The 15360-nt window shown below is 43.6% G+C and overlaps 1 protein-coding gene across 14 annotated transcripts in view; it reads right to left on the minus strand.

Annotated features, from left to right (window-relative positions):
* Positions 1-15360, minus strand: part of ERMARD (ER membrane associated RNA degradation) — a 28338-nt gene that overhangs the window by 4520 nt on the left and 8458 nt on the right. For 4 of the 14 annotated variants that reach the window (XM_082634027.1, XM_082634034.1, XM_082634035.1 and 1 more), the window contains 11 exons: positions 15161-15297; positions 13608-13722; positions 12562-12664; positions 8737-8766; positions 7993-8061; positions 6433-6606; positions 4625-4708; positions 2988-3064; positions 2303-2428; positions 1774-1992; positions 806-919 (listed from right to left, as the gene is read on the minus strand). In XM_082634027.1, coding sequence (XP_082490153.1) covers positions 806-919; positions 1774-1992; positions 2303-2428; positions 2988-3064; positions 4625-4708; positions 6433-6606; positions 7993-8061; positions 8737-8766; positions 12562-12664; positions 13608-13722; positions 15161-15297 — 1248 coding nt within the window. The other 10 variants (XR_014295145.1, XM_082634025.1, XM_082634030.1 and 7 more) reach the window with 7 other exon arrangements.

The raw sequence follows: 15360 nt of genomic DNA on the forward strand, positions 1-15360 counted from the left end.
CAGGACCTCGGGGGCTGTGCCTCCTGTTCCAACCCTGATGACCAGCCTCACCCGACGGAGAGAGGGGCCACCCCTTCAAAGGAGATACGTCCCACCTGGAGCAGCTATTGCTGTTGAAAGACTTTTCCTGAAAGATAATTTGTCAGAAAGTTCACAGGGGAATTACCCTGACTGATGGGAAGAAGCGCCACTTTCACATTTTCCAAGTTCTCCTCAAAGTTTCCCAAGTAGCCTAAAATTTTCTCCAACTATGAATTTTTGAAATTTTCACTTAGGGAGAAGTTAAAAGAATAATACGATGAAAATCCACAGACCCTTTGTCTAGAGGCGTAGCTTTCACTTAGGGTGATTTTGCCCCCAGAGGACTGTGGCAACATCTGAGCCGTTTTTAGTCGTCACAACTGGGGGCTACTGGCATCTAGTGGGTGGAGGGCACCACCCTACAGTACCCAGGGCGGCCCCGCGGCAGAGACAGTCCACGGTTTTGAGCCGCGACCTGGCCCCAGGCATCCGCACAGCTGCCTGAGACGGTGGCAGCCTCTCCAGCTTCCTCCCAATAACACTGTCTGGACATTATTCTTACACCAGAGAGAGGAATTCCAAAATCATTCACATGTAAATCACATTAAATTTTCTGAAACGTGTCAGTTTTAAAGGCTCACAAATTTGCACCGAAGTCCACAGAGAACAGTTCAGGACCAGACTGTGGGGTTGAAAAAAATCACCAAGAAAATAACCAATAGGAGTGAACATGATTCAGAATTACCAAAACACAGCTTCGTCTCCTGTAAGTGAGGACACTGACCTTAGATACTGCTGATATTCCGAAGTATTTTTCCCAAGAACCACATAAATGTTGACCAATTCCAGTGCAATCAGCAATAAAATCAGATAAAGCATAGGAGACAGAAGCTTAATACTAAAAATAAAGTAAAAGTTAATAAACGTAAGTATCACCTTTATAAGGAGAAAAACGTTTCACCTAACCAATCCTTCTTTCAAAAGTCCTTAAATCCAAACTTCTCAAAAGAACACTCGTGTGGACAGCCGTTTTTCCAGTGGCCGTGAGCCCCGGCCCCTGCAGGCTGTGCGGGATGCCCCCCAACCCTGGGCCTGAGCTCCCTGCCTGGTTCTGAGCCTGCAAGCACCCTGCCTGCTCTGAGGACCAGGCTCCACCGGCTCGGCACCCGGTCCCTCCACTCGGCTCCCGTTCCCTTTGCCCAGCGGCAGCTCCTTCCTTACAAGTCAAGATTCAGCAAAGGTCTCTCCCAACAGGAGAAACACAAATGGCTTAAACATGAGAATGGGTTCCACATCTCTGGGACCAAATTCCAGTTAAAGTCAGACTCCAGTCTTCCTGGGAGGGATTTTAAAATACATCTTGTTCTGGGGAAGGATGTGTGATGTAACACCATTATCTCTTCAACTGCTGGTGAAAGCAAAGGAATCCTTACTAAAAGCTTTATAAACACAGATACCATTCAACCCCAAAATTCTAGGAGTTTGTCCAAAATGGTAATTTCGTGAGGATGGAGCACATTCTACAATACACAACGCTGGCATCCCCAGGTAAACCTGCTGTCATATTTTAAATGCAAATATTCATTCGGGTCCGTAGAACCCATATCCCAAAATTATAAATGGCATTTTTAAGTGACACATACGTAACTTTTCCTGAAAATAAGTATTTCTCTGAAGTCAGGGGTAGAAGTGTACCCAGAGGTAAGAGCTGCCCAGCAGAGCTCCTCTAAACGAGACCCGCGAGCCGCGCACCTGTGAACCAGGCGCAGGTAGTTCCGCCGCTGCCGGGAGCGCAGGCTCCTGTCCTCCCACTGCCGGCGCCTCAGCTCCGCGAAGGCGGCCACCTGAGCACACACGCGGCGGCAGTGGGCGCCGATCTTCTGGAGCACGGCCAGCACCTCCAGGACAGCTCTGGGGCAGAACAGGGTCCGGACAGGGATGCTGCAGAGCTCACGGAGCAGCTGGGGCCACCTGAAGGGCAGAGCGAGAGGCCCGAGGGCCTATGGTCGCCGGTCCTCCGCGGCCTGCACACCTGCCGCGGCCTCCAACGAGGTCTCAGTTTCCTGCTGCAATTGTTACACTGGGCGGGTGTCGATGGTGAGAACAGATCGTGTGTTGTAACGTCCATCAGACCAATGCACGCACCATCAGGGCTTATCTAACAATTCCTCCTGGGACACAGTGGGATTCTAACACTACCTTCAACGTGTAAGACTTCAAACACAGAGAACTGTGAAGTCGGTGACCCCAAGATACTTCACCCAGGATACCCTGAACTTACTTCTCAGGAGGAAGGTGCTCCGAGTCGTGAGGAATGCGGTGGGTCTCGGGCACATGGTGACACAGCTCAGCCACAATTTCTGTGATTAAAGAGTGGCAGGCATTTATTTCAGAATTACCTTCTGATCTGAAAAACAGAAAACATTTAAAGATACATGACAATGAGCAAGATGCCTAATTAGTGCCAGTGCAGAATAGTATTTATTTCAGTGGTTCACTGAGCAAAGCACTCAATCTGCAACTCGCTTTCCCCAAAAATAAAATGAAAAAGCCACCATCAGAGGGAGAGGTAAAAAGAAATGACACAACACACTGTGGGCGATGCACCTGCTGTCAGAAGATGCCCTGTGACCCTCGAGAGTCCTCCCTCGAGCTGACTCTGCAGTGTGTCCACGCCCACTCCTCTCCTGAGCTTCAGACCCGCTGTCACACCGTCCACTAACCATTTCTGCCAGATGCTACCGTCCTCCCCATGAGGCCTGCCTCTCGCCCCTCTGCCCTTGGTCTCTGCAAACGGTTCCCCCACAACCAGGCCCTGAACCCCCAGTCTTGGCCCTCCAATCACCAAGACCTAGCAACCCCTCCTTGGGATCTGTCACCCGACAGGCTTGCCAGAGAAAAAAAATTGTTCAGAGGCTGACATTCTCAGACCCCCGCGAGGCCTGCGTGACTTGGGGGGCACTCACCGCTGAGCCTCCCTTTCGGATCCTTCAGGCAAAGGCAGCAGAGGCCAAACTCCAATGCTCCTCTCACAGCTCAGCACCTGACAGGACAATGTACAACTGCTTTTCAAGATTTTTAAATAATGTTCTAGAAAATATGTTTTTAAGTTGTTACAGATGTTGTCATCACTTCTAAGAAAAGACATATCTGTAAAATTGTTACAGATGCCACACTTTAAAATTCGGTGATGGGTCTGTTACTCGATCAAATCAGGTAAAGGCAGGCAGGTGAAATATGGGATTCCAAGGAAGTGTCCAAAATTCTTCTGACGCCTCCTGATGAGAGTTGGTCCGTGTCCCCGCCCCTGGTTGGGGCCAGCCGTGGCAAATGGCCATGGCCTTGAGAACACAGGGAGAAGCAGGTCGGAGATGGGCCCCTCCCCTCGTCCCCACCTCTGCTCGGGTGCAGCTGGCCGAGCACCCAGCACAGACTTCCACTCTTCAGATGGGTTCCTGTCCGGCAGAGCCCTTCCCAATTTATGACCCACAAAAGCACAAGCAAATTAAGTGGTTGTTGTTGATGCCACCAAACGAGGTACTTTGTTACGCAGCTGATATCCCGAGCAATGGACTTAGAAAGAACAGGATGCAAGATTGGCTGCAGAATAAAAGGTGACTAAATCACATGCAGCAGGAGTACGAGGCCACGGAAAAGGTGAAGATGCACAACGCCCACTGTGGGGAAAGGAAGGGGCGTTGACCAGGGACCTGGAAGCAGCAGCCAAGGAGCAGGAAGGCTGGCTCCCTGAAGCTTCTCTTCCTTCCAGAACCTTCCCTCCTTTGTTGAAGCCTCCCTCCCTGAACGCTTCTGGGTCCTCCTTCTAACGGCTTTTGTTCTGGAAGCTCGGAATCACGATGGGCAGACAGAGTGATGCAAGTGGATAAAGGTACCAGAGCAGCCCGACGTGCCATCGCAAACAGGACCCACTGACACAGGAACTCAGGCTGATTCCTTCCCTCAAACAGCAAGGACAGGACGCCGCTGGATTCTGCTCCTGCACATCTGCGGATAACCCGCTCCTACCTGATGCTACTCAGGACCTGTCTTCTGCAGGCTCGGCTTCTCCCCGGCGCTATTGCAAATCTCCCCAATCCATTCTGTGCTGATTTTATAGCTTCCTTTTAGAATTTCTCAGTTAGCAACTATCATGATTATTATATTCTTGGAGGCGACCCCATTTTTGCCCCCTCGTACCACCTACCATACAGAAAATAAAGTCCCTGAGCTACTCGCCAAATTGTAACTTCCTGGTAGAAATGCTTAAGAAAGTTTGCTGCCTGCTTGTTTACTTTACAGGTTAACAAAGGCTGGCCTCATAAAGCTGGCATCCCTCACCACCGAAAAGCAACACCTGTGACCGGTCCCGGGTTAACAGCACTCAGCCACCCATCAAGTACCAAGAATGCCGAGGACACAAACCCCACCACAACCCTAACTGCTGGACCTTAGAAAGACACAGTGGCTTGGCCAAGGCCATGCATCCAAGAGGCACGCAGGCTACAAAGCCAGGTCTGCGGACTTGCAGCCCGGCTGGACAAGGCTGGCCTGTACCTCTCAAATCTCTGCAACAACTGACCTGCACACGCCCCTCCCCACACACCTGCTTTTTAAGCTGAGAAACTGGATGGCAGCGAGCGCTGTAGACTTCTGCAATGCTCACCAATGCTCTCACTGCTGCTTTTTCCTGCTTTAGAGAAAACAGACAATTGTTACTACAACTTATGGTCAGGCTCCTACTTTTCTTCTATTGCATCTTAGGTCATTTAAGAGTCCCGATTTCCAATTAGCTTTCTTCACATAATTCTCTCAGCTAAAAGAAAGCAAAACTCTTCATTAAAATAGGTCTAACAAGGCTTCCCTGGTGGCGCAGTGGTTGAGAGTCCGCCTGCCGATGCAGGGGACACGGGTTCGTGCCCCAGTCTGGGAAGATCCCGCATGCCGCGGAGCGGCTGGGCCCGTGAGCCATGGCCGCTGAGCCTGTGCGTCCAGAGCCTGTGCTCCGCAACGGGAGAGGCCGCAATAGTGAGAGGCCCGCGTACCGCAAAAAAAAAAAAAAGGTCTAACATAGTAGTCAAACCATAACCAACAAAATTTTTAAATGAGGCTGATTAACAATGATAAATTACAAAGGCCACTCTGTCCACAATGCAGCAAAACAAGAAATAAATGGGGGAAAAAAGATGCCAAACAATTGGAAAATGTAAGAGATTCTCCTAAAAAACTAGGACATAAGAATTTAAACATTAAAAATCAATATAACTAAAAGAGGATTACATACTATAAACACTCAATTGCCCAACATACATTTTAAAAGAGTAAAAATAACATTATTTACAGCTGACACATCTGTATAACTGGAAAACCCAAGGTGGCGGACTATTACAAAGTCAGTGAGTTGAGAGTGGACAAATTTAATAAATAAAAGTCAAGAGCTTTCCTACGTATAAGCAGTAACTCCCTAGAGCTCTCAATAGCACAAAACAACTCATATAGTTAGTTGTTACTTGGAGAAGAGATGCACTCAACTTTCATTCACACAGATACCTACACGGGTGCTACACGGAGCAGAGAGAAACCAGCCCTCACTGTGTGGTGAACGTCTGGTGGGGTCGCCAGGACTCACACCTGAAGTCAGTGACGAGCCGGCAGCCAACATAGCACACACGGCTTCTCCCCTGAGACAGGAACCTCAGGAGGGCCTCAGAGCACAGTGGGGACACATGGGGGCCACACCCCTCCAGGGAACAAAGTTGCCAAAAATAAACTGTTAATGAAATGTTAGCTATAAAACAGAGTATGTCCTGCTTTGGAACCCGCACTGCAGGCTCATGGAAAGACATGGAAGCAGAGACACCCAGCTACTGACAGCAGTCACCTCTGGGAGAAGGGATTCCCGAAAACTTTCACTTTTTGTATTAATTTTTCTATCCTGTTGGAATTTTGAAACAAATTTTACCATAATTGTTACATGTACAGTCTGAAAAAAAGATTAAAATATAACTAACAATCTAACCTAAATTATTTCTTTTAAAATATAGAAGAATTACAGTTTATTGACAAATGCAAATATTCTACTATCTCATTTAATAGTCCTCTGTAAATTTTTCCAATTTATTTAGTTAATCCTGCTTTATACTTTGTTCTCTGGTTTGCAATATCCCATCACTGTTAAAAACACAAGCAAATGTATGCTTAGGAAATAGGTTGAATTATTTTAGGTGAGATCAAGTAATATTGATTTATTTGTTATAGACAATACCTGTACACATGTACACATGTTCAGATGGAGGCACACTGTACTCATATAAAGTAGAAGATAATTAAAATATAATTACATTTGAAAATAAACTACATTCCTTCATAATTTAATGATAGTGAATCTAATTAATTTTCTTTCCTACACATTACCTTAAACACTGATAATAGATCTTCATCAATAAATCTGAGTAAAAGTACAAAGGAAAATGCAAGCAACTGATTGGCTGCTTCTTTCGGAAATTCAGGTAAACTGATTTCCCCATGGCTTAAACGATCTCTTAGACGGGGACCTTCCTGATGGTTCAGGAAATCCCAGAGAAATTCCTATCAAAAAAAGGACACAGAAAATATTTGGTTAGTATTCTCAGCAGAAAGAAGGAAAGTCCGAAGGCCCAGAAATGGCAAGCCCAAAACATCTGAGGAGCAGCAATGTTCATTACAGAAAAGTTAGCCTGAAAAAGAAAGTCATTCAAGGGCACACAACAGAAAAGTATCAAGTTACGATAGTCACTGGGATCTCTTGGCTTTATCACTGCACTTGACTACCTCAGGCAGGACTGCACCCCACTAGCTCAGGATTGCCCTGAGGAAACCCCGTCCTCTGTAACTGCACCCCACCACCTCAGGCAGGATTCCCCTGAGGGAGCCCTGTTGTCTGTAACTGTACATCCTGATCCTCAGGTAGGATATCCTGGGGAGCCCTGTTTCTGTATCTGCTCCTTGGCTGATTGATAAGAACCTAAGAAGTTTGTAGAACTTTGTAGAACTCACCCACCAGGGCTACAAAACTGCTTGCATGGCTCCAGTGCTTAAAAGTACCCTTTCTCATTCTCACCCTCCTGAAAAACGAGAACTGAGTTGACCACATTTGGAAGCCAACTTTCCAATCAATAGAAGAATCCACTGCTGTGCTCCTGCATGGACAACACCATTTTTCTTTCCCCTCATGGCTCTCCTTCTTACATGTCCTTTCTCACATCACTCGTTTACTTCTGAAGCCCTATGAAGACACTGCTTCTTTCTTAATGGCAAAAATCCAAGGACTCTTCCACAACGTAGAGGAAAATAAGTCAGAAAACCCAATTTGCTGACCCAGGCAAATTGCTGATGGACAAACAGAACTAGACAAACTAGTTCAATCATCCTAATTTCCTGATGGCAGAAAGGATGCCCAGAGAGCGTATGGAATCTGACTAGTGTCACACAGCCGGAACTGGAACCTAGGTTGCTAACTCCCAGTTAAGAGGAGAAAATATGAAAATTCTATTTACAGTCCAAAGTAGTCACTGCAATAACTTCATAAAATACAAAACTGTGATAAATAGAAAATGGCTCTAAATAACTACCTTCTCTCATCCAACACTCTGTCTTACTAGTCGCATCTGACTTTGCTGTCATTCACAAAGCAAATGCAGTCCCTGCTACCAGCGCAATACAAAACCCACAAATTCAAATATTGCTCAGAATCAGGTCAGCTAAGTCATCAGGCCTTAGGAGAAGGACATTTAAACAAAAAGCATGAAGCACAGTACCTGAGCTGGGCTCAGAGCCAGCAAATGACAGCTGTACAGACAATGAAGTTCAGACATGGGAATGCTTCAGAAGCATTTCTTATGGGCACGTCACAAGCCAAAATTAACATCATTTTTGGGAAGTGCTAATCACATCCATAAATACAAGAATGTTAGATCGTAAATGCCTAAACTTTACCATTGCAGGCTCTCCAAGGAAAAGAGGAAGTTGATTGATTTTACCATCATTCAAGTGTTTTGCCAATATCTAAAACACCAAAAAGAAGTAAGTTGATTAACTGGTACATATACAGAACTTTCAGTGTCAAAAGATATTGTACATTTGGTATGACATGCTGTGTAAGTCCAAAGCAGATTAAATGAAATAAGGACAGTCTTAAGAACGTAGCAACCACCTGTTCGGAAAAGGTTTTCTCAACCAATACAATGACTTTAAGAAGATATATATATGTATTCTTAATTGTGTGTATGTGTTTATGTATATTTACATGTATATAGGTGTGTATATGTGTGTTTATATATATTCATGTATATATGGGTGTGTGCATTTATGTGCATATATATGTATATGTGTATTTGTGTGTTTATGTGTATTGTGTGTATACAGGTATACGTGTATATGTGTGTTTATGTGTATTTGCAAACACTGTGTATGTGTACATGTATATACGTGTGTATATATGTATATATGTATGTTATGGCCTTTCCATAACTTTAGAAACTAGGTTAATAAGACTGGGTCTCAATTAGTCTGAAAACTATATTCAACACTATCATCACCTTTTTCTTTTTTCTTTTTTTTTTTGCTTATATGACTATCAACATTTTCCTGTAAGCATATGATTTATGGCTGATCTTTAATTTTAATTTTAAAAGAATACAATGTTTTATTTGTTTCAAAATACCTTATAAGTTTACTTACCTCATCAAAGGTAGTATAAAGAGCTGCTGACTTCAGAAAAGGAAATAAAAGAAATAATTAAAGTAGAATACAAGTAGTGTGACACTATTCAAAGCAGGAAAAAATTCTAGCACAGGGCCACAAATATGAAACCTTCTTTTGTAAATAAATCTTTATCTAGCAACACTTTGGGAAGAATGTCATTGACAACATAAACACAATATAAAAGACATGAAAATACAGCAACCCTGCAGTCTAGCCGTGTTAGAATACTGCTCTAACAAGTACTGTAGCTCAGATACTTTTTTTTTTCTTTTTTCGAGAAATGTTTTTTTATTGTTCATGGACTACTGATCACAGACAGAAAGCATCTGGCTTATTTGCGACTTCAATCACTAGCTCTCCATTTTAGGTTAATGCCAATATTTGAGAATCAGGCCTGAGTGAAAGCAGTAATAAATACTAGATAGAAATGACAATAAAAGTCAGAAGTATCATAGTCCAGATCTCCAGAGGTCTGATCTAAATCAGCATATCTCAGTTAACGGGTCTTTATGATCTTATAGATTTGAATTTAAAGTTTGTAATTCAGTTTAAGGACTTGATAAGAAAATAGCATTTTTATTTTGCAAATTAAGGGTAAAATGGCTGTTCAATTTCTTCATACAAACTGGGCTTTTAAAGCATACATGTGGCTAGCATACTTAAATATTTTACCCTCCAAGCATTTTTTCTTTTTCTTTTTTATAACATCTTTCAGATACTTCTACCACTTATGATGCCACAACTTCACAAATCACTACTCACAAAGAGCACTTCTACTGATGCTGGTATTTGTGTGCAAGTGAGCACAACTGAATATTTTCTCCAACAAATAGCCTTTGTTTTTCATGCTTCTTGGTATAATTAGCCCAGACTTTAAAGACACGGCTCGGGGCCAGGCTGCCTCAGCACTCTAATTCCAACTTCCACACCTTCTACAAGTGAAACCCTGAGCACCTCCATGCTCAGGTTTCTCTGCAAAACTGGAAGTGAGGAATGCCCATCTCAAAGGCTGCTTGGGGAATTCAGTAGGATTTTACACACTGTGTGTCAAAATCAGTATTTTGTGGAAGTCAGGTGCTCAAGAAATGTGTTATACTTATTAATGCTTATTAACATATTTTCATTTTAATATTATCAAAGACTCCTGAACATTTATTACTGTGCAGATGACTCTAAAGCCCATGTATTGCTGACCCTAAAATTTTTTCCAAGCTCTACTCTAAATATTCAGTTGCCTACTAAATATCCCTACTTCCTCAAAAAAGCTGAACTTTTCATTCATCTCCATAAACGATGTGAATTAACTTCTACCTTTTTATTTTCTGCCACGCCGTGCAGCTTGTGGGATCTTAGTTCCCTGACCAGGGATCGAAGCTGGGCCACAGCGGAGAAATTGCGTCGTCCTAACCACTGGACTGCCAGGGAATGCCCAACTTCTACCTTATTTTATGGAGTTGGTATAAATGTCTTATCTCTCACCCCTAATACACACAAGCTTCTAAAAGTCACTAGGTCTTTGCTCATCTTCATATCCTGCATTGATTCTGAAGAGACCTTATGCCATAACAAGTATTCAATAAATAATTACAGCATTTGCACAGCACTTTATAATTTTCACGTATGTATTGCTTTGTAAATAAACTGATGCTATGTTTATTCTGGATAAAAGCCTGGGCTAAAATTTAAGATATTCTTCGATAAACTACATCCTCTGTAGAAACGGTCACACTATTTATTTGTGCAGTGAAATGACAACTAAATAACCAAATTCATGACACCACAGAGCCGTGCAGTGACTGGTCATGTTGCCATGAAGTCAATTCTAAGAGCACTCGAGTGAGAGCTGTGACAACTGGGGCTCTAGTTTCTGCTGGAAGACCCAGGCTTCACTCCACAACACTGGACTGGGCAGAGCCTACATCAAAGGCACCGGGTGTGGGCACCAGCAGACATAAATATGGATGACCCACTCCAAAGGGGCCTACACCAGAGAGCTCTACAAAAATGCACATAAGGCAAAGCAGAACTGCCTCAAGATAAGACAGGAAGAGAACGCAGAGAAAAGCAGCTGTTAGATCTGAGTAGATGTGGCTCTGGGAGGTAACCACTGTGGCCGGGAGTGGTCAGGCAGGGGACAGTGGGCAGAGTGAGAGGAAAGACATGCATGTTCAGGAACTGGCGAGGAGCTTAAATTATGCTGGGGAATCAGAGGGAAAACAAACTGGAGAAAGGCTGAGGCCAGACTCTGACATCCTTACAAGCCATGCAGAAGTGTGAGCCTTGCAGGCAGGGGCTGGGATCCATGGAAGGTTTCTAAGCAGAGGAAACCATAAAAGACACAGTAATACTCGTGAGTTTAGAAAATAATTAGTGGCAGTGTGGGAATGGATTAGAGGAGAATCATGAAGACTTGTGGGAGATGAGTTACCAGGTGAGCGTGATGGGGAGCCAGGTGAGGCCTCAGCACTGAAGGACCACAAGACAAATCAGGGGTAGAACTGATCGGCAGAGCAAGTCCATGAGGAGAATGGAGTGCAGGCAGAGCATAAGATGGTGTTAAAGCTTGGTGCAGAGCAATTCAGAGGATAAGGATAATAAGGAATAAATACCAGAGAACAAATTTGTGGAAGAGAAAATTTACTTTTCTGAAATAAAGTAAATTTGAGATGCTGGGGAAAACTCATATGAAGACATTCAACAAACAGGTGTAAACCTAACTCAGGAGATCAAAGTACCGTGAGTTAGAGACAATGCCTTGGAGACTGCTGGAACTTAATGCTATAAATTGCCCTCTTGGCACTGCTTTAGCTGCATCAACAACTTTTGCCATGTTGTGCTTTCATTTTTATTAGTTTCAAAGAATTTACTAATTGGTGTTGCTCCCACACAGGTAACAGCATAAGGTATGGTATTATGTGAGGTCTCCCAAGGAATAAATATAAAGAGAGTACAGGGTTGAGAACAGAATGCTGAGGAATGCCTATATAAAGGGGCACAAAGAGGAAGCTGAACTAGTGAAAGAAACAAGAATACCAAGTATGGTAGATGCTGCTGTTTGTCCCATAATATATATTCTCCCTTTCCCCTACCTAATGGATTCTCCCATAGCTAACTAGGCCCATGGCCACCCAGAGACATCACTAAGCCTCCCTGGCAGTTTTGGCCAAAAGGAAGCAGTATCCTTTGAGAAGGGCATACTGTAGACCACCCACGGCCCACCTCATGGGGTTACAATAGTACACCAGTAAATATGGCTACAGAGAAAACATAAGTGTCAACTCATTTTATGACACCATTAGGTTTAAAAGACTACTTGGAGGGCTTCCCTGGTGGGGTAGTGGTTGAGAGTCCGCCTGCTGATGCAGGGGACACAGGTTCGTGCCCCGGTCCGGGAAGATCCCACATGCCGCAGAGCAGCTGGGCCCGTGGGCCATGGCCACTGAGCCTGCGCATCCGGAGCCTGTGCTCCGCAACGGGAGAGGCCACAACAGTGAGAGGCCCGCGTACTGCAAAAACAAACAAACAAAAAAACAAAAAAGCAAAAACAAAACAAACAAACAAAAAGACTACTTGGAAATATGACAGAACCCTCAAAGACAATCACAAATAAAATAAATATATAACATATAAAATCACAATAGGAAGCCACAAAAAATGACAGTCAAGCTTTCCAAAGAAAGTTCTTAGCTAAAACATTCATTTAACAATAAGCAAAAATATGATATTAAAAGCTTTTAATCAGGCACAGAGACATGTCAGTACAGCAACAACAGTCACCACCAACCGTTTAAAGCAGTGTACCTCAGCAGTCAGAAGTCTCTTTGGACATTTGTTAACTGTGGCAAAAACTTTCCTCAGTCCAGTCTCTAGTTGCACCAATAACAATATGGCACAGTCAGCAAACCTGTGACATTGAAGGAAATAAGCAAAACTTCATGTTTTCAAAGTAAACACTGGCACCAACACCATAATAAGGGTGCTGTGTTCCAGATACTACCAATATGTGTCCAAAGCAAGGAGGAGTGACATTACCCACTAATATGAGAAACAAAAACAGAATCAAAATCTCATTAGACTCATGACGGTAAAACTATTTTCCAGTGTTTTAATGTACGATGAAACATTTTTAGCAGCTGCAGTAGAATAAAGTGTCATCAAAGATCTGCTAAACTTGTTTCATCACTTCTAAAAAATACTCAGAAACCAGGATTTCAGTGGGTTCTCAAGGTACCCAATCAAATGTACGTATCAGGATAAGGTAACGTGAAAGGAAGTAAAGACCACTGACCTCCTGATGCTTACACCCCTGGGCCTGCTCCCCAGGGAACACAGAGACAAACTGATATCTTCTTTCTCTCATGATTCTCTAACATTGAACACTATGTTTCAGTCACAGTAAGAACTCAAAAAAATATTAATAAGTTGATTCTGAAAAATAATTATCAGGGAGTTCCCTGGTGGCCCAGTGGCTAGGATTCCGGGCTTTCACTGCTTGCTGTGGCTCGGGTTCAATCCCTGATGGGGGAACTGAGATCCCACAAGCTGCACAGTGCAGCCAAAAACATTTTTAAAAATTTTTAAATAAATATAAATTCATTAGTTAAATACAAAATAATTATCTTTATTAATTGTATAAAACCAGTACAAAACAATAATGTTTAAAACACAGTTACAAGATGCCTTTTAGTTAATTATATGAAGATATTCTATGCCCGGGTCTGCTCTTGAGTCAGTCCCGCTCCTACCTGCTCCAACTCCAATAGCGACAAAGCAGGAAGGTTAGGGTTTTAAGAAGGCCTGGCCTCCAAGCTGCCAATGACCACTTTGTAATGCCACACTTCAGGTACCTGTGAGACTTGAAGTTCATTAATGCAACTTCCCAATATGGCAACATGATTTTTAGTATAAAAGTGGATTTCTTCATCACTTCTTCTAATACTGAAAGTACCTCATAAGTAACATCTGTAAAAAGAGCAAATGTTTTTAAGCACAACCACACTAATCAACTGAAAAAAAAGGTGTAAACGCACTTAGGGAGTGATGCCACTGAGCCGACCTCTTCAGGAAGATAAACCGTGGGCCCCAGGCAGTGTGCCACCTAAGCGTGAGACCACCTGAACTAGCGCCAGGGTTGCAGGTGACCACAGACACCCTTGGAAAAAGGGAACGTGGGCAACTACATCTCTTTAGTGATTTAAGCTACAACAACTTTGAGTAGAGGAGTTCAGGGTCAACAAGCTGACCACACTGACCAAGAAAATTAAATATATCTTCAGAAGATACAGGAACCAAGTGTGAACCCAAAGGTAAACTATGGACTTAAGGTGATTATGACTTGTCAATGTAGGTTTATCCTTGGTAAAAAATGTACCCTCTGGTGGGAGATGTTGGTAATGGGGGAGGCTGTGCGGGGGCAGGGGGGAGGGGCGTGGACGGGAAATCTCCGCACCTCCCTCTTGATGTTGCTGTAAACTTAGAACTGCTCTACAAAAATAAAGTCTTAAAGAGTATATACATTGGGCTTCCCTGGTGGTGCAGTGGTTGAGAGTCCACCTGCCGATGCAGGGGATGCAGGTTTGTGCCCCGGTCTGGGAAGATCCCACATGCCACGGAGCGGCTGGGCCCGTGAGCCATGGCCGCTGAGCCTGTGCGTCTGGAGCCTGTGCTCCGCAACGGGAGAGGCCACAGCAGTGAGAGGCCCGCGTACCGCAAAAAAAAAAAAAAAAAAAAAAAAAAAAGAGTATATACATTATTGGCAGTCACCTAACTACCAGAAGGATCCATGATACAAAAAGGCTAAGACTGCCAGGACCAAGATGATCTGTACTGTTCCCTCAGGATTAACATCAGCAAATACAGACACAACACTTCAGCCAAAGTGGAAAAGAATGAGCCTGGAACAAGCACATGGTTTAATTGCTCTTTCAAAGTCCTGTGTCCCCCCAACCCCACTAATTTGGTAAATGGCTTTCTCACGAAAAGAAAACAAAAGATGCTACAGGAGAACATTTATACTACTGGTACTTTTGGCATAATGATTATGAGTACAAAGGCACGAGAGCTAAAAGGAGAAGGGAAAGTGCGTTGCAAACTGGTCCAAAGGCATTTGTAGCCAACATATGTGCACGATGAACTAGCTTTATCATTAGCGTTGAGTCACGCAGCCGTGGCCCTCAGACAGCCCTGGGGCGCTGTGGGAAGAGGTAGGGGGTGATGGGGCCCAATTTAAGAGGTTCTTCATGAAGGCATTTCATAGAGCCTTCATGAAGGCTTTCAAAGGCATCTTGCCCCTGGAGAATAACTATTCCACCTACAGAGTTCAAGTCTCAATGCTATTTAATAACTCTATAAATATCTTTACAGAGATATATTCAGGAAAAATGTGGCATGTGGAACTTACCAGGGAAAATGATCAAATCCTCTAAGCTTGTAAGAATTATGAAAGGTCGATGTGCCAATGTGCGCTTAGTTTGCTGAAGGTAACCCTTTAGTAGTTGACCCAATCCTGCTGTCAACAATATCATCATTGAACAGTATCTAGTGGAAAATACCATAGAGATCCATTAGAAAAATGAACTCAGCACACATATAAAAAGCTCT

Source organism: Mesoplodon mirus (assembly GCF_964341445.2).
Source record: "Mesoplodon mirus genome assembly, chromosome: 10".
Lineage (NCBI taxonomy): Eukaryota > Metazoa > Chordata > Mammalia > Artiodactyla > Ziphiidae > Mesoplodon > Mesoplodon mirus.